Source organism: Eleginops maclovinus, chromosome 20 (assembly GCF_036324505.1).
Source record: "Eleginops maclovinus isolate JMC-PN-2008 ecotype Puerto Natales chromosome 20, JC_Emac_rtc_rv5, whole genome shotgun sequence".
NCBI classification, from domain to species: domain Eukaryota; kingdom Metazoa; phylum Chordata; class Actinopteri; order Perciformes; family Eleginopidae; genus Eleginops; species Eleginops maclovinus.
In genome coordinates this window covers 1968628-1992313 of record NC_086368.1, presented here as the reverse complement: position 1 = coordinate 1992313, position 23686 = coordinate 1968628, and the positions used below count along the sequence as shown (strand labels likewise).

At 40.6% G+C, this 23686-nt stretch overlaps 1 protein-coding gene across 1 annotated transcript in view; it reads right to left on the bottom strand.

Annotated features, from left to right (window-relative positions):
- Window positions 1-23686, bottom strand: part of LOC134883277 (receptor-type tyrosine-protein phosphatase gamma-like) — a 407948-nt gene that overhangs the window by 316329 nt on the left and 67933 nt on the right. The window contains exon 2 of the mRNA XM_063911578.1: window positions 11704-11820. Coding sequence (XP_063767648.1) covers window positions 11704-11820 — 117 coding nt within the window. The remainder of the gene's footprint in view (window positions 1-11703; window positions 11821-23686) is intronic.

The following is a 23686-nucleotide window of genomic DNA, read 5'->3' as shown; positions in this document are numbered from 1 at the left end:
AGTAAATCAATGTTAGCTGTTAGCTATTAGCTGGGCATCGCACTCCTGCGTGGCTAAATAAATACGGAAATAGTTAACGTAGTAGAGCAGAGTACATTATAATGATGCTTTCTAGCTCTGTTCAAGTGTGAAAGTAAATTATAACAAATATCAGGATGAGTTAAGACGCAGTTTTTGTGAAGAACTTCAATAAAGAGTAGTTTCAATGTCATTACAATTAACTGTTTGTTTTAATTGTAATATAAAGTGAGTGAATCATAAACGTTTAACTTACCAACCGAAAACGATACACAACAGTAATTAAAGTGTGTAAGTTGAAATAAATATGGTTGATGTTTTTGTTTTAATTTCTTCTCTGGCATCAAATTTGGTATCAAGATTTTCACTGGTAGTCGTTAAAATGTAATGAAAACGTTTGGCTGTATTATTGAAAACGAAAAAGCTACGACTGTAAAAATAGTTTACAGTTAAAAGTGTGTCACAATCAATTCAAAGATCCCCTTTGTTCCATGTTTTCACCCTTTTTTTCTTATTCTCACATTGTCTCACTGATGATCACCCCCTGTCAGTCTTCATTCCCCATGTTCTCACCTCCTGTTCCACCAGTGAATGTATTAGCACACATAGTTAACAAAGAAGAAATACATGGTGGGACACAGAGAGAAAATAATAAAGTGAGAATAAAGAGAATATTAGCATGTACAAAAGCATCAATGCCAAACGGTCCGCATGACACGAGTAGCAGGTAGGGCTAAATGATGGTGGACATGGACCATCCGTCCAATTTAACCTGGACCATGTATAAGCACTGTAGCAGGAGTTGTTCAGCACAGTTGAAGGAGAAAATTAAGTGAAAGGCAAAAGAGTGAGATGTACAGCAGTGGGATTTAGAGGAAGTTACATAGCAAACAAAGCTGGAGTCACCAACAGGGGTTGGACCTCATCCTCCCTGAATATCTCTCCAAATTACATTTACATGCAAATGTATTCCGTATTAGCATAATACAGTTGGGGTAAATCTAATACTACCTTCACTCTGTTACCCTTAAACATATCAGACACAATGTGTGAGTCCACAACACATGTCCGACACATCTGATCTTTAGTTTTCTGCTTTAGTTTAAACTAAAAAAGTAATCAGCATTTTAAACTGGTACAACAGTGCATAACCCTCATTTACTGATCAACTGTTCTTGTTCTGGCCCCTGGGCACGTAACAATGAGGTACACATCCCCAGATAGTTAAACACTTTATTCTAGAAATCTTGTGAAAGTGAATGTTAAAAGTACAAAGGATTGCAATCAACATAATGACATGTTGCAAAATATAAACATAAATACTATCTATAAACATAGATCAAACAATAAACTTACAGACAATGTCTCTCCAAGGCTTACACGAGCAGATGGAGCCGGATATAGAAGAGGAGGTACATGTGACAATGTAATGTAACCTCTACTGGCCAATGAAAAGACTTACAGCTAAAATAGACTGTGCTGCAATCAAGCCAGTTTCTTCTAGGAGGTGCTATAACAACGAATCTAAACTTACATGAAACGTAACAGTTCTATTGATAAGACCTGCAGTACCTAAAACAAATTAGGAGATCAGGTTCACTGTAAATGTGCTTCAGTTTATAGAATGCTAGTGCTAAAACTAGTGTGAGATGGGACCTGAATCCAGGATGCTGGTGTCAATGAACGATTTATTTTACAGTTAACTTATGTTTGAAAATCAAGTGTAACTCCAATGCTACATTTCTAATAATTTGGACAGGGCTGCTGACACTCGTAGATGGATTCAGCATATTGCGATGCATTTGAAGATTTACTGACAACAAAGCATGGTGCTATTGTAGGGTTCTGAATTCTATAGTAGGAATTGGCTAAAAGAATCCAAGAGACTTCTCATCTAAATTGAACAGGATTTATTAATACAATGATACGTTTACAATGGACGCCTCTGAGGTCTTCTCCTATTTAATTGGTCCACAGTCCACTTTGGAGTGGTTAGCTGTCTAAACCGTCGTAGGAAGAAGGGCTGTTTTCCAACTTTTCAACTTGTTTTCTACTCTATGGAGCTCCTGCAGATGATGTCATATATGCTGGTCACGTGACGAGATACGACAGGGGCAGCCATTTTGGCAGTCATCGCGGCAGTAAATTGACAGGCACTGGCAGACTGTCAAGGATGGTGGATAACTGCTGTGCACCAGGTTGCACAAATAGGCGTGGGAAAAAGAAAGGTGTATCGTATTATCGCATTCCTAAAGACGCGGAGAGGAGGGAGAAGTGGATTGGAGCGATTAAAAGAGCCAGGAGCCTTCAGAAAAAGACTGAAAGATGGGACCCCCCGGCCGTTGGCTTTCGCTTATGCAGTGATCACTTCATATCAGGTGGGTGAAGGAATACAGTACAATGCTACAAAAAGTTTCTGGTCAGTTTAATTAAATTTAATTAGTTTAATTTAAGAAGTAGCACCCAGTTATTATAGCTAACGGACACTGTGATGTCCCTTTTTAACTCAACAAGTGTGGCTCTGGCGCAGCCTAGCCAGTTAGCAAGTTAGCTTGTAGCAAGCTAGTGGTAAACAAACCCGTGTTGAAATATTCCTTCTTATTTTGTAGGGAGAAAGAGTGATAATCCGTTGAGTCCGGATTTTATCCCCTCAATTTTCGATTTTCAATGCCGAAGTTTTTGGATGTAAGACTCCACAGTTGAATGTTGTTTACGAAGCCGGACTGACACCATTTGTAAGCCTCCAAGCTTTTGTACGCTCTGAGGGAGTCTCCTGAGTACACTGATGGAAAGCTTACAAGATAGCTGTGGATGTCTGCGTAGCGCAAGTCGGGTACATCGTCTTCAGAGCAGGAGGTTATGCTCTTGAAAAGCACACCGGGTGAATTATATGGGTCGCTTATATTTAATCTCTCTAATTTTGTACTATAAAGCCGAATTTCACTTGAATTAAAATGAGAAGTATACTCGCTCGGTAAGAAAACACTGGCACCGGTGGTCATGTTGACTGCCAAAATGGTGGCTCCCAACCAAAAGTCACGTGACCGCAGGAGCTCTATGGTCCTTCCGGTCTCGTCTTCTCTTATTGGTTAGTGGCAACGGGGCGGGTTTTCGGCACATTTGACTTTGTCATCTTCTTCCGTCGCTCTCTTATAATGTCACCTTATAAAGTATCTTATAATATCATTCTTACACAATTCATCTAATATTCGTTGGGAATGTTTCATAATTTAACACATAATGATAGTTGACATTGTAGCGTCAATGAGTGGGAGTTGGAGAGGTGTGTTTAGTATGTAACTCTACGCGTCTTTCTCCTTTTACTCACATACTCGATATACCATTAGCTACATGTTACTTGAGGCCAAAAACATAACATCTGGTATGACCGGAAGTTCAAAATTTGGTCCGTCCGGAAACAGTGAATTATGTCACTTACAGTTCAGTTTCAACATATTGATTTATTCTCACACTACCACATGGAGGTTATGTTTTCCAGTTGTTTGTTTGTCTGCCAGTATGATCATGAAAGAACTACTGGCTCAGTTTTCATGCAATGCGGTAGTAGCATAGAGCAAGGATGAGCCCATTAAATGATAAACCCATTTGGTGCAGATCCAAATCACGGTGCAGGCTGTTGTTCACATTTCAGGATAGAGCATTAGGACTTGGTGGAGGTGTGTGCTGTCCGTCTCTACCCCTCTAGTATTATAATGTGTTCTTCCTAAACTCCCTTGCCAGCATTAAATTAGTTGGGGGCTGCGTCAGACAATTTTATGTAATTATATACCGGTAAATCTCTATATTGGTTGTGATAATGTATTACTGAAAACAGAATCTGTGAAAACAATATCACCTTAATACTATTAGTAGCTGCTCTGGTAATATAACTCCTGCTGTCTGTTCTAACCAACTTTTTTTCTTACCACACCATCAACACCTCTTTAAAAGTCAAGCAGTTAAAAGTCTTCCTCATTCTGTTTGTCACTTGTCTGATTACAGCAGCGACTCAAGTCAACTGTTCCCTTCAGTCACACCTGCGGGGGGGCTTTTATTATTATCCTACCACACATCTTAATACAGCACCTTTGTTTTATCTCTGTGTATAAAAGCTATATTTCCCCAATCTTTGTCATATTTATCATTTCAATCCTCCCTCTCTGCCTCGCAGCACATTCATATTTTTGCTCTTGATTTCCATCCTTCTTGCTGGTGTTTCCATAACAACTGAATCATGTCTCTTATCAAGGAAAACAGCACGAGTCAAACTACTTCACACAGGTTGAGAAGTCAGTCAGCTCCGCTTTAGTCGAGGATGTCCTGGAGATGCCTGGAGGCACAAAGCGGCCCAACACACTGGAGAGTACATTATGGCACATTACTGTCAAAACAGATGTCCTTCCACACATAAAACATCCCGGCGCTATGCTGAAGAGCACCGAGATTTTAAGAGTGTGAGGAAACTGAGTGAGCTGGTAGAAAATCTTGATCTCCAAAGTATTCATCTGACAAAAAAGCCCTAAAAGCCTTTTTTGTAGCAGTTAATGACGTTCCATTAGGCGCCCCTAAAATTACAGCTTTTTACAGTCTTTCATCCGTCTCCTTTTTATATATTGATTACCCAGTCTTCAATAGCTAAAGAAGCATTTCCCCCCCGTGGCTCTGAATAAAATAGATTGCTGGGATTGTATGATGTGGTACAGTCCCCATTGTCCTTGAATGGTGGGAGCTTTGGGCGATGGATAATTCTCTGTTAATTATTTCTTTCATTCTGTTTCAGTTTGTTGTACTTTTGTATATTGAAAGTTTGACTATCTGAAAAATCTAGGCCATGTAGGCCCCTGGACACTAGACACATATTACATAACTTTTCTAGTCCAGTGTGGCCTGCAGGGAGACTTTAAAAACATATAATTGATCAATCCTCTCTCCAACAACCTCTGCTTTGAGAGGGAAAGGAGGAGCTGAATACTAAAGCTGGGCTGAGGAGACGGCCCAGCAGGAGTTCTCAGAAGTCAGGGATGGAGTCGAGGGTTATGTTCCATCGTCCATTTAGAGATATCAATGAGGCAGGCTAATATATGTGCCGAGAAATGATCTAGTGTTATTGACAAATATACAGTAGCTGGATGTCATCAGCATAGCAATGGTAGTCCATGTGTTTGTATGATTTAAGTGATAGACATTGTCAAAATAAGAGACATTGGGACATGATGTGAACTAGCACTGCCTTTTAACTTGATTCTTCAGTATGTATTCTTCAGCCAAGGCAACATAGAGTATAACAAGTAAATCCAGGGCATCTCTCCTCACTCCTGCTGACAATGACTCGTTCGGATGGAGGCTGTAACAGTGCTGCAGAATGACAGACCTATTTTATGACTGCACAGCCAGTTAATGTATGAACTTGATGGATTCTATCCTCTGAGTCCTCAATAGAAGTCAATGCTACTCAAGGACTACTTGAGAGGCTGAGAATTATTATGATGTCTTTGAGGGCTTGAAATCGATGCATTTTTCCCAGAGAGCGAGTCAGGTTGATCCTGCATTAGAGACACAGCCACTGACGCAATCACAGAGAGTACTCGTATAATGCATCACCCCTCACACCTCGCACGGACAGCTCAATTGGTTGCTGCCATTCATTTAATCAACATACACACACACCAACACAGGACTGTGTGCACACACATACATAGGCCTTTATGTGATGATGGCAGCAGTATACAATGACAAGGTTGATTGAGAGCAGCTTTCTTTGTCCTCTGTGTCCTCTGAATGTTTTCAAGTTTATCAGGAGTTCCTATAGCAGGAATGTTGTCCTTGTAATTCTGGTTAATTCACTGTAATTGTTTGACTTGTTTGTGAACTGGATGTTAACAAAAGGCTAAATATATAATTGACATATACTGTAAACTTTCCAAAAGATTGTGTGCACCCGGGAACAGCCCACCAGTACTTTATATTCCAAAACCATGTGCTGCTTTTCAAAGCTAACTTCAGTTATCCAATCTGATATTGTAACCTTGTTTTCTTTCTTTCTGTTTTAGTCATAACTTCATCATGTCAATTTGAACTCTAACAGCTTTATGTTTTTGGTTTGCCAGAATGTACAAAGCTTCAGATACTCTCTTATATATTCAAACACATAAATTCTATTAAATAAATTGCTGACCCCAGGCATGCCCTGAACCTGAGGCTGCAACAGAAACATGAACATGTATCTTGATTTATATTGATGTTTTATAATTGAATAATTTCAAATTGTGAGTATGCCCCGCCAAACATCAGGCTTTCATGCACACAATAATGAATATGTTCATTGTTGGTATTTGGGCATTCAAAGGTCTTTTTTTACATAAAATAAAAAATAGATTCATGCTTCCAATGAACACATAATCACAACAAAATACAGAGTACATCTAAATGTTCCTTAAGTGTCTTATTTATATGTATAATGAAATGATAATGATGATTTGATGACATATAAATATATTAAATAGCCTATGTTTCACTATCTAAAATATTGTCAGAGATAGCCTCACAAATATTTTAGAGACTGACATGGGCTTCAAAACATGCCATGTCTGAACAGACAATACTTTCAAATTTACGGATTCAATACTCTATTGCGAAGGCATTTCAATTTTCCCTTGAAGAAAAAAGAAAAAAAGATTTAATTTCAGGCCAATAAAACAGCTTTCCCTCATGGGTAAAATGACTGTACTACATATCATCAATTTCCATCTTCATTTGCCCACTTCAAGTCTGCAGCATAAAGGCAGAGCCTGCTGATGGGGGCATGTCTTGAATGCGAAAAAGGTCTCGACAAGAAACCCGCAAATTAGATTCTCCTCTTCCATCAAAGGTGAGCCTTCCCATTGTGCAGGCCTGGAATTAATTTCCAGTCAAGGGTGTTTGTATGAATGGCATAAGACATGTGGCAGAGGGATGTTAATACCAACACGTGTACCCCCTTTAATAGACAAATGAGAAAGTCTTTTAAAAAGACTCTCTGGTATTTCAATTTTGCAGCAGTCAGGAGGAAGAGCCAATCAATTTGACCTCTGAGTGTCACAGAGCAAAAGACGGCTAATCCTAAAACTAAATGGCAAAGCACTTGTAAGGATGTGGAAGGGGCGCAATATATCAAGCTAAGGGTGGTTTCATATCTAATGTGCTTTATTATGCATTTACTAAGAAAAGGCTTTGCCAATGGAGCTATTGTGAGGTTAATGTGTGCATAAAACAGCGGGACTCGTGATAACGTAACTGCCAGTTAATATAATTAAAGATATATTCTCATAACACTTATTTTGATTCATCAGACAATGGCACTTAATTGCTCTTTAAATCTAGAGTTATTTTCTCTACAGTCAATTATAGTGCTGTTCAGTAAAAGAAAAACAAATGTTTTAAACATCGAAGTCTTCTGCAGTGCATGACTATATTTGGTCTTTGGTGAGTTATTTATTTATTTGTGTAGCATTATGTTTATGGGGGAATGCATTTCCCACTTCCTTCCAGACTTTGTGCTATGCTAGGTTAGCCATGTCCTGACCGAAGCTCCAAATGATCATCTCCTCTTTTCACTCTCTGATAGAAGGCAAATGTTTGTTTGTGTGTTGTCTGCAAATCAAATATTCCTTAACTTTGATTTGAATTGTTGATGACAAATAAGACTCTAGAGGTGTGGGTTGGGTCCGTTCCATATTCAGACAGCCTTATTGATCGACTGTGAGTTTTCTCCTGTAGAGCTTTCTACACAAAGTGTTGTCGTGCCTATTTCGGTACGTGCTGACTTTATTTTGGAAGTGCTTTTGAACGTCATAAAGGATCTTATTATGGAATTTGTTTTGTACCTCACAAACGCAGTTTTCAGTTTAAATGACCTTTAATCCAAAGGTGAATTCGTTTAAATTGTTTAATGCTTACCAGTTTGAAGCTCATTTCAATTGAAAACTACAATCTGTAAACCTATAAGAATAACGTGCAGGTCTAGGAGATACGATTTACATTTTTGCCAATACAATTAAAAGGACAATTTCCTTTTCTGTATGTCCTATGTCATATGCTTTTATATATTTAGTTTTTATTTTCTTAGATTATCATATATTAATTTCTTGAAGTAAACGGCAGAGGTTGGTCTTGGCAGAGGCACACACACAGCTGTGGTCCCTCAGAGCTGATGGTGTGAGCCTATCTTTTCTGTCTCTTTTTCATTCTCCAGATAACTCTGGATGTGTCAGCATTGTGCTGAGTCTGTAATCTGCCATTCTGATCAGGCAGAGGGCAGAGCAGCCCGGGCCGCTGAGGTCCTGACCGCAAACTCAGAACTCCGGAGGACACCTTAACACCCAGCTCATTAGGACACAGGCAAGTTAAGGAAGGTTTGTAAAAAAAGGAAGTCGGACATAAAGTTGTCGACTTGTTGTGTAACTTTCAAATTAAGTGTATTCTTAGTAATGAGTTGAATTCAGTTCTTTGTGCTACAGTCAATGATTCTACAAACCAAAGACAATGCTAAAGCACTCGATATGTATTAGTGTAGCTGCCAGCAGTGTGAACCCGGAGATGTTGAGCACGCCAAAGTTTTATATAGAAATGTATAGTACGGGTCCCCAGCACATAGAAACTGCTGGAGGCTAACTGGCATATTTTGGGCAATTTGCACAATTAGTATACCTTTTATTGATTAGCATTAATGTAGACAATAGTTTAAAAATGGCTTGGCCAATACAAACAAGTTTGGTGTGGTTTGTGAGGTTATTGAGGATGTTGAATCAACATTGCAGTTTTACCTAAAACTTTAAAAGTGACCCAAAATTCATCAAAATGAGGCCACTGGTAGTACAAATATGGCCACTTTCTGACATTTTTGATCCTGAAAATGAAAAAACTTCCAAAACCACTCCAAAATTGGCAAAATAGGTCAAGCCATTTTTTAGCTATTTCCTGCATAGGCTAATTAATGCTAATTAACACAATTTATGCTAACTGTACAAATTGCCCAACATATGGAAGTTAGAATCCGGCAGTTTCTATGTGCTGGGGACTGTACTACACAGTTCTATAATCAAACTTTGTGGTACACAACATTACCGGGTTCAGATTAGGACTCTATGAGCTGGGAAACAGACTTTAATGTAACATTTCACATCCAATTGCCAACAAAATGTATTGATTATCCTTGTCCTGATTGCCAGCTTTTGTCTTTTATATGTGCTGAAACATTTTTGCTTCAGTACATGTCACACAGTCTGAAGAATGACACTGAGTGTGAAACTGTGTGTGAAACAAGATTTCAATTTCAATCCTCTATAATAGGAAACAGTGAGGTGTGTAGCAATTTAAAGGACTTGTTTTAACTATCACATGACAGTATTCTAAGTATTGAGCTCTTTCAGTTTGCTCTTACTGCTACAGGAAATCAGTCTAAAAACCACTGGGAATACTAAAGCACTCATGGTCACATTTGACATCCCATTTTTAACAAAATGGATCACTTATCCTCGCCCCACAGTACACATCCAACAGTCTGCAGAATGACACCGATGAATCCTGCTAACCTAACTGAGCAATAAGACCCCAACAGAGAAAATGTCCCCCTTATTTGTTCATTCCGAGCTTCTTACAATGACCTGAATATGAAATATCCATCAGTCTGCTGGCTGTCTCTCTATTGTCTTCCTCTCTTGCCTGGATCCTTCCCACCATTACATCAGCATCTTATGTAAGACCGGGGATCAGACATGTGCGGGGGGCTCCAGGAGAGCATCGGTGGATCTTAGCGTAAGCAGCAGGCACACTAAGTGAAACTGTCACCAGCTCTGTTTTTACCCACAAGCCTCTGCACTCTCCCAGGCAAGACAGGCCACCAATTAGGGTTAGACGAGCGAGCGGAAATATTGAAATAAATAAACTAAAAGATCATTTGTGGCCTGGGGCGTGTGTCGCTTGCATAGTGAAAGATTAATGCTGCCCCTCTGAAAACTAAAGGCTCTGAAGGGACAGAGGAAGTGGCTTTTTTTCTCTTCTGAAGCTCTGGTAAAATAAAAAAAGGCCCTGAGACGCCTCCAGGCAAGAGGAGCAGCAAGGAGAGTGGTAGAAAAGAGACAGAGAAGGAGGACGAACATATTGCTCCGACAGTGGCACATGCCTTAACTCTATACAGCATGCTCTAAATCACACAACTGTGTGTGTACCTGTGAAGCCCTCCACTCCCCGAAACCCCTCACATCCAACCCTGAACCTAAGATATGAGGATGTTACAGCATATTCTAAAACAAAAGACACCATTTGAAAGTGGTTTAGTTTTTGAAAATAACAACACGAGTGATGGTCACTCCTTTCTTGCAGTTATTTATAGAATTCATTTATTTTGTGTGCTGTTATTGCGGGCTTCTATCAATTATAACCTCGCTTCCTGCAAATGTTTCACATTAAGAGCCTCCATGGAAAGGGGATAGTGCAAATTTTGCCAGAAAAGGAAACACCTGCCCTCTAGGAACTGCAGCACAGTGTATGATGTGTGTGGTGGCGTTTTAGTCCGTTTCTAAAATGAAAAAGCCACTTGGGATTTTGGGTTATGACGCGCCTCTCTTTGCTTCCAAACACATTTCCGGAGATGGTTGTAGCGTTGAATCACGTCAGATGTATTCATAGATGCAGGCGGCAAACATGAACATAAACTAAAATAACTTAAACTTTTTGCTTCCAAGTAACTAAAAGTTCTTTGTATCAGAAATATAACAAAAAGAACACAGCCAAAAGACTATACCGCTTCCCATCTAATCACACTCAGCTGTGTCCCATTGTCCTGCCACATATAGGCATATACACTCGCACGTCATATTCGACTGACAGCGAACATTTGACAGACAAAATATAGACTTCAGTTAACTTATAAATCATCTAAATCAACGTCTATTAAACCCCCAGTGTAACTTACAAAACCAAATAGTCAAAGGTTTACTCTAAAGCCTTATATTAATAAGCCAAATACTCAAACCTAAATGTTGTAAGGTGAAATGGCTCTAACAATATGACTCTATCGTTGTACCGTTGGAATAAATATAAACCACATGACCAACTATGACATTGTTCTGCTATCCTCTTCCTTTGTATGTCAGAATAAAACGACTGCATTTGGGGTCAAAATTATGATCACAATTTTTTGCCTGTGCTTCGTGTTTCTCCTATGTCCTTGCACTCTTCTGGAGTTATCTTAGGTATTCTGGAGTGAGTGTGTTTCTTATATTGAAGTCTTGCCCCTACACACCTCAGACATCTCATAGTGTTATCATAAGAAGAATGGCACAGAAATCCTCGGCTTCCTCAAGACATTTGCAAGATGTAACAAAGCACGGCCTGGGAGAATTTGGTAGCTCAATAATATTAAACAGCTTCCCATTATAAACACTATGACAGTATGAGCACTATGTCATTCAGCTGCTGGGTGTGTGAGTATTGCTAACAGATTTCTCTCTTGGTAAAAGAGGAATATGAAAATGGGAATATTATTCATCCAGATACTACCTTTCCTTTTTATTTTCAGATTTTTGCCATTACTGAAAAGCTTTGAGACTTCCAAATGTCTCATGTCCTGCTGGATTAGCTGGGTCTGACCACAATATGCACATTGGAGAGACTCACACTGCCTCTCACAGACACACACTCACACACCTGAGTAGGCCCAGTAGGTCTCCTCGGTGGCTCTCCGGGGTCGTGTCCCGCCGGCCGCAGCTCTGCGAAGGCCTTGGATAGGGGCTTGGGACTCGGCTTGGCTTCCTGTCAGCGCTCCTGGGGGGAGGAAACGCAGACAGAAGGGTTAACATAAACAGGGTTGGCACTCTGCTGCCCTGCCTGGACTCCTACTGCTTAGGATGACAGCCGGCTGTGTCCTCAGCTGCCTCACCACGCAATGTGCCTCATAATAACATTCACAGTGGGAACAAAGGTCACAGCAGAGAAAGGCTACACAGGAACACAACCGTCTGCAGATAAGACCAATCATTTCAGGACAACATCCGGCCTCAGCACCAGTTCCTGCAAAATCACCAAGGACAGTCATGGGAGCATTACCTGAGGTCATCAGTCAAAAGATGAAGCATTATAATGCCTTTGCATTATGTTTGTGAGTATTCCCTTTGCATGTGTGATGATTAAATAGCTTTCTTTTACTGACGTTGAAAAGGTTTGAGGTAAGCCTGAATTAACAAACAGAACCCTGACCTCTCTGTTTCAGAAGTATGAGAAAACATGCAAGAATAACATAACTTATTAAATAAAACACCACTGTTGTGCGGTAACATTTGCTGCAATATGTAAATTGGAGAAATGTATTTCGAATGTACTTTTGGACCTTTTACTTTAATATAATGTGCATGCCCTTATCTGATAGTGTTTATTTTTTTTCTCAATCTTCACTTTAGCTGGAACAATGTAAATTCCCCCTATATGGGACGAATAAAGGGGTTCTTTTGCTATAACAATTCCTTTACTTTTTTTTCATCAATTTGTTGGGCAATTAAGGAAGAATCAAACAAGTATATGTTTGTTAATAATGGCTTTTTTCCATTTTCACAAATGAATCCTTGATGTGAAAGGTAACAGGTAACATTTCAATGTGAATGTGTGTGTGACGGGTCAAAGTGTCATGGCAGACGCACATTATCCTTCAAGTTTTATAAATTGCAAAGCTTAGAAAGTGCCGTTGTCCGTCTTTCAAGCAAAAATAATCTTATAAAAGAGCCCCCGTTTTTTACAAACATATTTCAAAATAAAAGCTGTCTTCATTAGGTTCAGAGGGATTGACTCATGTCTGATCATTTAATTCCTCATGCAATTCATTTGGGAGTACAATAAAATGGAAACATCAAAAATCCCTAAGCCTGTTTCATTTGAACCTCTGATCTCCTCTCGTGCTGGGAGAGCTAAGGTAGGGATGGAACCCAGGCTTCTTTAAAGCGGAGGACAGGAGTTCTGACAGCATCTCTCCTTCACAACCGTGCTCTGTGATTTGTCCTTTAAAGATCTTTCACAGGACAGAAAGTCATGCTAAAAATAAATGAATACTTTTAAGAGTTTCTTCTAGACTTGCTGAAGGCCTTATCTTACGTTATATTTATAACATCAGACCAAAGCGCTGACAGGAAGAATCACAACAATCTGCCCGGTCTGAAGCGAAGGACTGTAGATGGGTTCAGAAAACCCGCCTGAGCCCCCTGAAGTCATCGCATATTAAAACAGCTTTTATTTTAAACAAACCCGGAGTCTCCTCTTCTGTGTGTGTGTGTGTGTGTGTGTGTGTGTGTGTGTGTGTGTGTGTGTGTGTGTGTGTGTGTGTGTGTGTGATATCTGACAGAACAGGCTGTCTCCACATACATGTACACCAGGGAAAGCTGGAGATGCCAATCATGTTCCGATGGAAACTCAGAGTCTGCGCGCAGGTTGCAGAGTATTCCTGAGGAGACGATCAGAGAGTGAGTCTTTCTTCCAATGAGAGACACCTCTGACCCCCCCCCCCCCCCCCCCCGTCGCTCACTCCACCCCCTGTTCTGGTTTTAATTCTTCGGGATGTAAGCGTGGCTCATGTCTGTGAATGCCAATGAGAGGCTGCTCCATGGCTTTTCTATGAATTACATTATCGATTCCCAATACTGCTCAGAACAGAAAATGTAATTATGCACATACCCCGCCCTAACCTCCTTCCTCCCCGCCAAACACGTCCCGTTTCTCCTCCCTTTCTTTCACTCAATGGCTTTCCATCAATTTGTCTTCCACTTCTGCCGTCACAAACCTGACTGCCCCCCCCTCCACCTGACCTCTCTGAAGCCTCTGAGTGCATTGTCCTTCAATCATGTCATGGCGGCCACAGCTCTCCTGGATCACTCTGCAGCAGCATCAGCAGTACTGCTATGTTCATACCATAGACTGTGGTTCATACTCATTAGGAGTCTCATAAAGTCCTCAAAATTAGATTAAAAAAATTATCATTATATTATACCATCATCATTATTATTATTATCATTATTATTATCATCATTATTATTATTATCATCATTAATATTAATAATAATAATAATGATAATAATATTTATAATAATAATGATAATTGTAATAATAATAATAATAATAATAATAATAATATAAATAATAATAATAATAATAATAATAATGATAATAATAATTATAATAATTATAATTATAATGATAATAATAATAATAATAATAATTATAATGATAATAATAATAATAATAATAATAATAAAATAATATTAATAATAATAATAATATTAATAATGATAATAATAATAATAATGATAATATAATTATAATAATTATAATTATAATTATAATGATAATAATAATAATAATAATATTAATAATGATAATAATAATAATAATAATAATAATAATAATAATAATAATAATGATAATAATAATAATAATAATAATAATAATGATAACAATAATAATAATACTAATAATGATAATAATGATAATAATAATGATAAAACAAGTTGATTACAAATGGTTTGCAGGGTGATCCCATTCCAGCAGATTCTCATGATACGAAACTCACCCCCCCTGTTCCTGACCATCCAAAAGGCTTTATTTATCCAGAGCCCCATTAAGTCGAGAGCACACACCTAAACCGAATGTCATGGGTGGGGGAGGGTGGGATGGGGGTCGAGGGCTCTGAATGGTATTCTACCACAAGAATAACAAATGTTAAAGTCAGTTTGTAGCAAGAAGAGACAGCAGGCGGATTGAGAACTGAGGTGAAGGACATTGAAGGAGATGAATAAGGAGAGGAATGACAGATGAGTATGGGAGCGGGTGGGGGGGGGGGGTTAAACAAAGAGATGGGCTTAAGCAAAGCCAGAGAGAGAGGGAAAGAGGAATATATAGTGAATGCAGAGCATAAATAGGAGAGTAATTAAGCAAAAAACGTTAAAATGACACTGTTCTGCTGTCAACAGTTACCAGGTCACTGATGGACAGCCCAGCGGCATGGCAACCAGTCAGGGCAGAGGAGGAGAGGAGGAGGAGGAGGAGAGGAGGAGAGGAGGAGAGGAGAACAGAGGCCTACTGTGAGTGGGGGGTGGATAGGAGAATACGAAAGACAGGGCGATTCCTATTGTATTATAACAATAGGCATTTAGAGAGGCGTTATATAAAGGATGAGCTCCGGTGAAAAACAGAACCAGCACCAAGCACACAGCTGGAACCTGGTTTCAGTCTCACTGACTTCTGAGCACCTACAGATCTGCTGCTCTGACAGGAAGATTTGAACGTTATAACCACAAGTTGTGTATTGTTAAAAGAAGAAAGCTTTGTCATGAAAAAGACAGGCTTATATCATCATTCTACAGATAGATAGAAAGAATCACTTTACACAAAGACATGGATTGTTAAGACTACGCAGAAGACATTGACAGAACAAACTGTGCTATAAGGAATAGTCTTTAATGTCATTTTGTCTAACCGAGGCAGAACATTGAATAGAAGGTCTTCAGAGGAGACACAAATCCCATGTACGTCCAAATACAAATGATACTCCTGTCTGTTAGAAATATAAGACACCTGCTGCAAAAAAAGTACGAGAATGATTTCCGGATATAACAGAAGGCTTTTGTATGACCTTTATGTGTTAAAACATCAAACAGATCATTAAAAAGACAAGCAAATAACCACATTGTTTGAACATGAACTTTTTTAAATTCAAAATCAAAATTTTCCACATGAACTGGTGCAGTAGAGGCCCACTTCCTTTTCTCCATCCATCCCTCTCTGCCCCTCTGCACTCAGACCTATCTGTCAGAGCTCATCTGAATCAGCACACAGCACAGACCTAGGAAAATATTCAACATTCAAGCCATTTATATATATATATGGAAATGTATACCATCCTCATGCTAAAATGCCATGTAGAGGCAGATCAAGATTTCCAGCAGTGTGTGTTTTAAACACCGAGCGGTGATACTTTTCTACTCTGTTGATTTCTTGAAACCTGTCTCAAAGGTTAAGCTCGATTTGTGGGACTCTGATGAGATGGTTATAGCTGGGCATAGTGTGACCAGGTGTCCCGCTAGGCACAGCCTTTTTATAATTTGTCCCCCACATTTAGCTGATGTCCCAAATTTGATTGACAGCCGCCTGCCTAAAACTTGGCCTTTATCCAAGGCTGTTTAGAAAACAACAGAGGGATATCAGGATTAGCTGTGTCAGATATCAATCAAACAGCAAAATACTGTATGTATTTACCTTTATATATACAGTCTATGGGATTTACTCATGGGTGGAGCTGGAGGAGGGGCCAGAGCTTTTGTGAGATTTACTAGAGTTTTCTCTCAAATCACGCATGGAGGTGAATATTGACAATTGATGCAAATGTATAAGAAATGCCTAGCTCATAAAGAAAATATAGATCTATGGATGCATTCCTTGTGAGGATGAGGATTACCAAACAGAAGCTGAAACATATCACACAGGTCAGCAGCTCCGCTCATCTATCCAGACTCAAAGAAATACGGAAAAGATTACAGACGAGAGTCCTTTGCAGTCCTTTTCAATGCCTATGTGTTATGGACACTTTTCAGTCGGTAGTAAAAATATATAGAGGGTCCATACCCAGCGTTTCCACACACACACTGTGGCTACATTTTATTTTCCTGCGCCAGACATATTAAACTGCTCTTCATCTAACGTCACCACAGAGGCTCGTAGAGCAGCGCAGCGTCCCAGGGCAGCACACAGGTTGTGGGGTTATGGCTCCCACTACAAGTCCCCGGTGAAGAACAGGAGTCACTGGTACGACTCATCTGTCGCCAGGCGGTTTATAGCACTGAGGAGTGTTCCTAAAAACTGAGAGTAAAAAAGAGGGTTTCTTTAACCACCCAACCATCAGCTCATTGAAAGAAAATCAATGATATATTAAAAAAAAAATGCTCTCTCTGCAACTCCACTTCATGTCTGATGGACAAAGTGTATGTTTTACTCCACTACACTTTACGGCTACTTGCAGATGACACATAACACCTGGCCTGATTACAACAGATGATGCATGTTATGACTGAAACTACCCAAAAGAATACCAAGACACCTGACAACATGACCACCGACAGCATAAAAACCCTGCTCACCTATTTTACATGTACAATTGATGGTTATTTGAAAAGTTTAGGATCTCCACAATCATTTTTCAAAATAAAAGTCCTGTCTGACATGTGTAAAGATGCTGCAGCTGTGGGTCACAATTCACAACAAAACTTTTAAAATGTGAAATCTTGCCGGTGTAGGTGAACACACTGACTCTTCATGGACATATTCTTGTTACTGAGACACACACACACACACACACACACACACACACACACACACACACACACACACACACACACACACACACACACACACACACACACACACACACACACACACATATTGAAGGTGCATAGCAGATGCATTGGGGATGTGTACCGAGGTAACTCATTTTCTCTCTAACACTCTCCTCTGCATGTAGTGCCAGGAGTCAATAAAGCTTACAGAGCGGGGACTCTGGCTGGCCTGGCCTTTTGTGTCCAAACACACTGCCGCTCGCACAAAAGTTCCTCTTGAGAAGAAAAATAGACAACACTGGTTCCTGTCATCCATCACAGGGACCATTTAGGGGAATTGCAGAGTGTTTGCTCAAGCCTTAATTAAAATGCACAGCCCATCACTGTGTGCTGTGCTTAACCTTGGCTCGCCCACTTCTCACTTGCTCTCTTTTCTCTTGAATTGAGGGAGCGAACATCAGGGTGTTCAAATGCATGGGAGAACATACACACAGAGACACACAGACACAGACACAGACACACACACACACACACACACACACACACACACACACACACACACACACACACACACACACACACACACACACACACACACACAAAAATACAGTGTATATATGCCAAGGCTGGCCGAGTCAGTCTGGTGATTCACTTCATTAGCATTCTTTACATGTCCCTCCAATACTCTTAGTGCTGAAGGACATCCACCAAAAACACACACACACACACACACACACACACACACACACACACACACACACACACACACACACACACACACACACAAACTGACGCTTGCCTTAACTCCACCTCCGGTGTGGGGCTGCTTTATCGTACCAGCTGTCCTGCAATAGCTGGCTGGCAGAGTCCGGGTGTCTGTCTGTGTGTGTGTGTGTGTGTGTGTGTGGGGGGGGGGGTAATGGTCGTCCTGCAGTCTGCTGGTGGATAACTAGATACCCTGGCACTGGAAGCTAAGGGGGGAGGGGGGATTGTGTTTCCCTGTGTGGGGACGATGTGGTGATGTAAGAATTGTCTGAAATGAAATTTCAGCCATCAGCCATCATTATGATCAAATTAAGTATCATTTCAGTGAAATTCAGTGGATGATCATATCACATTATTATTATTTGCAAAATAATAATAATGTGATATGCACAGTTTTGGGGATACTAAGAAAAACAAAGAGCACCAACCTTCGCAAACAAATGAACTATTAAGTCACGTGGGCTCTTGAACTATCAATTTTACTTCTGGTTTATTATAAAACCTAGTATAGTAACATGTTGTTCAGTGAAGTGAGTTAGTACAAAATGAGTACAAGGCTTAAGATGTCCACTTTGCTGCGTGACATCTCACTGGAAATAATTGAACAATTTAAAATGATGGTACTAGAGCAAAAGTAAGAGGACCCAACACATTACCTTTTTTCTTCTGTGGATCACGGATAACTAATTCTCATAAATGAGAGTTTTTGATATACGTTTCTGGACTTAAGTTCAGCTGGACAGTCATTGGGCCCTTGCAAGCCGAAAAAAAAGAGAAGGATTGAGGTTAAGAGGAGTGAGACAGAGGGTGAGGTCATGAAGATAAAGGATTAGGGCGGTAAAGCAGGGGAAAAGGAGTTTAAAAAAGTAAAGAAAGAAAGAAGAGTTAAGAGAGACGGTTGAAGGGGAGGAAGGGGAAAGTGCAGGCTGTAGTGAGGGGAACAAGTAGGAGGAGGGGGGTGAAAGCGGAAAGAGATGGCAGGCTTTTGTGGCTGGCTGGATGTCGATCAGACCAAAGCAGAGAGAAATCACTCGCTCATGGAGTCCGCCCAGCATGACTTCATGTTTTCTGGAGCCTTGGCCAAGGGCAGAGAAAGACAGTAAGTAGCACACACACACACACACACACACACACACACACACACACACCCTGGAAGAGAGATGCAATGAAGCCCAACTAGGCACATCATCATCTATGAAGCAGAAACACTGGGAGGCAAAGCCTGCTTGGAGGATGGGGGAGACAGAGTTAGCGCGGCAGCTACAGATAGCTCACAGAGCTCTTTAATGTCACACACACGACGGCCCTTGCAGGCAGACCTCACTTCCAAAAGCACCTCGCCTCCTCACGCCCTTCCTCCGCCCTTCCTCCTCACCTTCCTCCTCAGCTTTCTCCAGCTCATTGATCGTGTATAGACAGACAGGCAGGCTGAGCTATCGGATGCCACTCACACACTCCTCCCCCTCCAGCCACCCACCTATTACCCATCACCACCACCTACCACCCAGCAGAACACACTTATACACACACACACACACACACACACACACACACACACACACACACACACACACACACACACACACACACACACACACACACACACACACACACACACACACACATATGCTTGGCTAATTAATAGCTACTGTTCAGTGAGACAAGGTCACGCTGCCGGGGGGGCTAAACACAAAGCCACGAAGCTGACACCTCTGCTGGGACAGAGACAGAGGCTGTGAATACACTCCTTCATTGTCCTGTCCCATCAGAGTTTGTCCCCTGTCCTCACTCACGTCCACCTCCATCTACGCCCACACGTCCCCAGGTTGTTGTTGTTGTTTGGTACACGCTGCTGTGATAGCAGGAAGAGATTGCTTTTTTGTCCAGTGAAGGTCACATTAATCCCACGCCGGTTCATGTGGGTGTGACCATCTGCTGCCTGCATGATATAGTTTTGTTTGCATTATTTTTCTTACTGTATCTATAACTATTTATAACAAAATATCCACAGGCACACCTCTGTGAAAGCATTTTCATATGGCCTAATGTAAGACAATACATTGAGACACACTGTTATCGTGCATCAAAGCGTCACTTAGTGATTGCATCACATTCAACACAGGCTCACTCAGGAGTTGAGGACACACTGATCAGTGGCCCAATGGTTCGTATTGACAGAGATGGGTTAAGTACACACATCCTTTACTCAAGTAAAAGTACTGACTAAACTTCTGTACTCAAGTAAAAGTAAAGAAGTATCGGCTTTGAAATGTAAGTCAAAAGTACCGATAACTACCAACTGTTTTGGTAACTGGACCTGACTTTATATTAATAGAACCTCAAAGATCTTCCATTTCAAATTTCAACCACCATTTAGAACACAAGCAAAGAAAACCCGCGTGGGGACTGGTATAAAAAGCCAATGGTTCCTGGGCTTTGGGTCAACACAATTCGCATCGCATTCATCATGAATGGTTATGTGCGGCGATAATAGCAAACATCTCTCTCATGTATGGCCATTGGTGAGGGAGATGAATATCTCCGCTGCTCTCAGTATTTTCACTAAGGAAATGATGGATACACAGATCGTGTTCAAATCAATAGGCACACAATGACTCTGAATAATAATGATCAGGCCACCAAACGCAGATTCAAACTAAAATAACCAGCCGGTTCTGAAAATGATTTGAACACGATCTGTGTATCCATCATTTCCTGGTGTTCTGTAAAGAAGAGGGACCAATAAGAACTCGAGTCTATTCCCATCATCCTCTGAACCGGAAGCAACTGCAGCGCCTTATTATCCCAAAGTATCCAGCCAGTACCAGAACCTGAGCTGGCAGAATAATGGCGGACGTAAGGGTAGAAGCGGAAGCGGCAGAGAAGGGGGAGGAACTTAGTGAAACTACAGAGAGCAGCGGAGATATTATCGGCGCACAGAACCAATCATGGGGAATGCGATGAGAATTGTGTCGACCCAAAATCCAGGAGCTTTTGGCTTTTGTACCTGTCCCCACGCTGGTTTTCTTTGCTTGTGTTCTGAATGGTGGTTGTTCACCGTTGAAACTTTCATTAGCTAACAATGACATTATTACAATTTGAAATGGAAGATCTTTAAGGTTCTATTAATATCAAGTGAGGTCCATTCACCAGGTACTCTACGAAACAGTTGGTAGTTATCGGTACTTTTGACTTGAGTACATTTCGAAGCTGATACTTCTTTACTTTTACTTTAATAAAGAAGTGTAGTCAGTACTTCGACTTTTACCAGAGTATTTTTAAACATGAATATCTGTACTTTTACTTGAGTAAAGTACATGTTGTGATGTTTTGTCTATTTGTCTGATGGTTAATAATTGGAATGATCTTTAATGTTTTTTTTAAGTCTTCCTCCTATTGATTTGATCTCGCCACTTTTCAGCATTACCATTCTAAATCAGTGCAGTATGCTTATATTGCAAGGTATTCTTAAACAGTCCGCAAAGCTTCTTCCATGAATGAAATCAGTCTAATAATCACACAGATGTCTCTGACAGATGACATGAATCTCAGTAAATCTGAAAGCTAGATCTGGTGCAGCAGTGGTGCAGGCAGGCAATGATGTAGTGTGCACTCAGTGAAATGTTTTTCAGCCATCTCCACTCTCTATACATGATGCTCCGCTGAGTGCCACTGAGAAGGCTTCTAGTTTCAGCTGCGACTTAAATGACAGGCTGATGGAGTACAGAGGCGTGCATACTGAACTTCACCCAGAAGGCACGGGTCCTCCCAATAAGTATTCAGAGCAAGGAAGTGTGGGTGATCTTTAGTAATGTTCCAGATGATTGCTGTAGGATGGCAGGGGTGATTTGTTGGCATCACCTTCCTGTGAAAAAGGGAAGGGGAAAAAAATGTCCCATGCCATCTTGTGCATTTACCAAGGATGAGAGGCGAGGAGAGAGAAATGAGACGTACTCTTCTTTATCTCTTCTCTTCTCTTTCCTAAGTAGGCTTGAAGGTCAGTGCGTTAGAAACAATCCATAACAGATGTCGCTTTGCAGAATCTGAGAGCAAACCAAAGGCATCTGCTGCTCCGTCATGCTCTCCCTGAAACGGCCCTTTTCTCCATAACTCACCATCTTCTCATGTGACATTTCAATATTCACAGATACAGTACATGCTCGTCCTGCGGGCCTCTTTATTGTCAGAATGAGCCCATCTAAAATGTCAACGCGTTTGATGCACTGACATGTTGTGAGGGCTGCACTCGCTCATTTGGCCCCCAGATCTGCTCCACCCTCTTCTCTGATAGACCCTGTGGCCGCTGTACACACTCAGGACAGGATGGGTTCACAAACTAGATCTACACAGGAGGAGACTATTATACGTGTTCTTCTTCCATAAGCATATTAAAAACCAAAAAAACTCAATCCATTTAGGACGAACACAACCAGGACCAACGGGGGGGCACACAGGAAGAAACAGTCCCTGCACCGTGTGTCCATTGTCTGGTTTCTGTTGTCCTCTGCAGCCTTGGACAAGTGATTTTCAGTCTCTCAATGGAGCCGTTTAGGCACATAAAAGCGCCATGAGCTAATGCACACTGCGCGGCATTCAAGAAAGTGACAATATGGCAGATGTTGCACAAAGCTCCAGCTTTCAGACCCATGAATGCGCCCTATTAGGAGTGGCGGGTGTGTTTTTTCACAGCTCCTGTGGTTAAGTGGCTGCTTTAATTAGGCAAGCATTATTGTGCAGTCATTCAGTAGACACTGTTTAGTCAAACAACTCAGTTAAGCCTTGCACTCAGTACAAATGTGGCTTAATTGGGAGTTAAAAGTCTGACTGTCGGGTTTTCAAATCTAATCAGTATGTCTTTGAAAGCGCAATCTGCTTAGAGCAGCCAATACTGTTTCTGATGTCTGTCCTGATCCCGCCTGATGTACTGACTGTTGCTGGTTTGTTGGGCTGGGTGTAGCGCTGCAGCTAATAGAAACAGGTATAACGTACAGGGCTTTCCAAACCCTAGCCCCATAGCTTTACTATGGTAAATCATTTACGTTTACCATGGTTTGTGACTCCGTTAGGATGCCCTGTAAACGCTGGTTAAAAGTGAATTCATCTGAAAGGATTAACTTCATGAATAAATGAAGAGCAGTTTTTGAGTCTGCAGCTCTGAAACTTGGAAGTGCGGCACATCCTCATCTGAACTAGCTGGAAGCAGTTTTGATAAAAAATCTTAAGCAATTCATCATTGACCAAAAGTGATGAGTACATAAACATTTGATAAGTAACTCCTCAACCTTTTAATTTTTCGAAAGCTTTTCCTGCATCGTAAGGCTTTACAGAATACTTCAGGTTTCACAACAAAGATAGACTTTTAATGAACTCACAATGGAAGAATAAATCAAATCTATGGAATAGAGAAAACAACTATGAAAATTAGAAACCAGATGCATGTCTTTGAGGAAAGATGGGAGAAATGAGTAAAGTATAGAACACTATAATGAAGATTTCTAGTATTGATATTGTATCCATTCCTTTATTTGTATTATTATTATTACTTTTATTTCATCTTG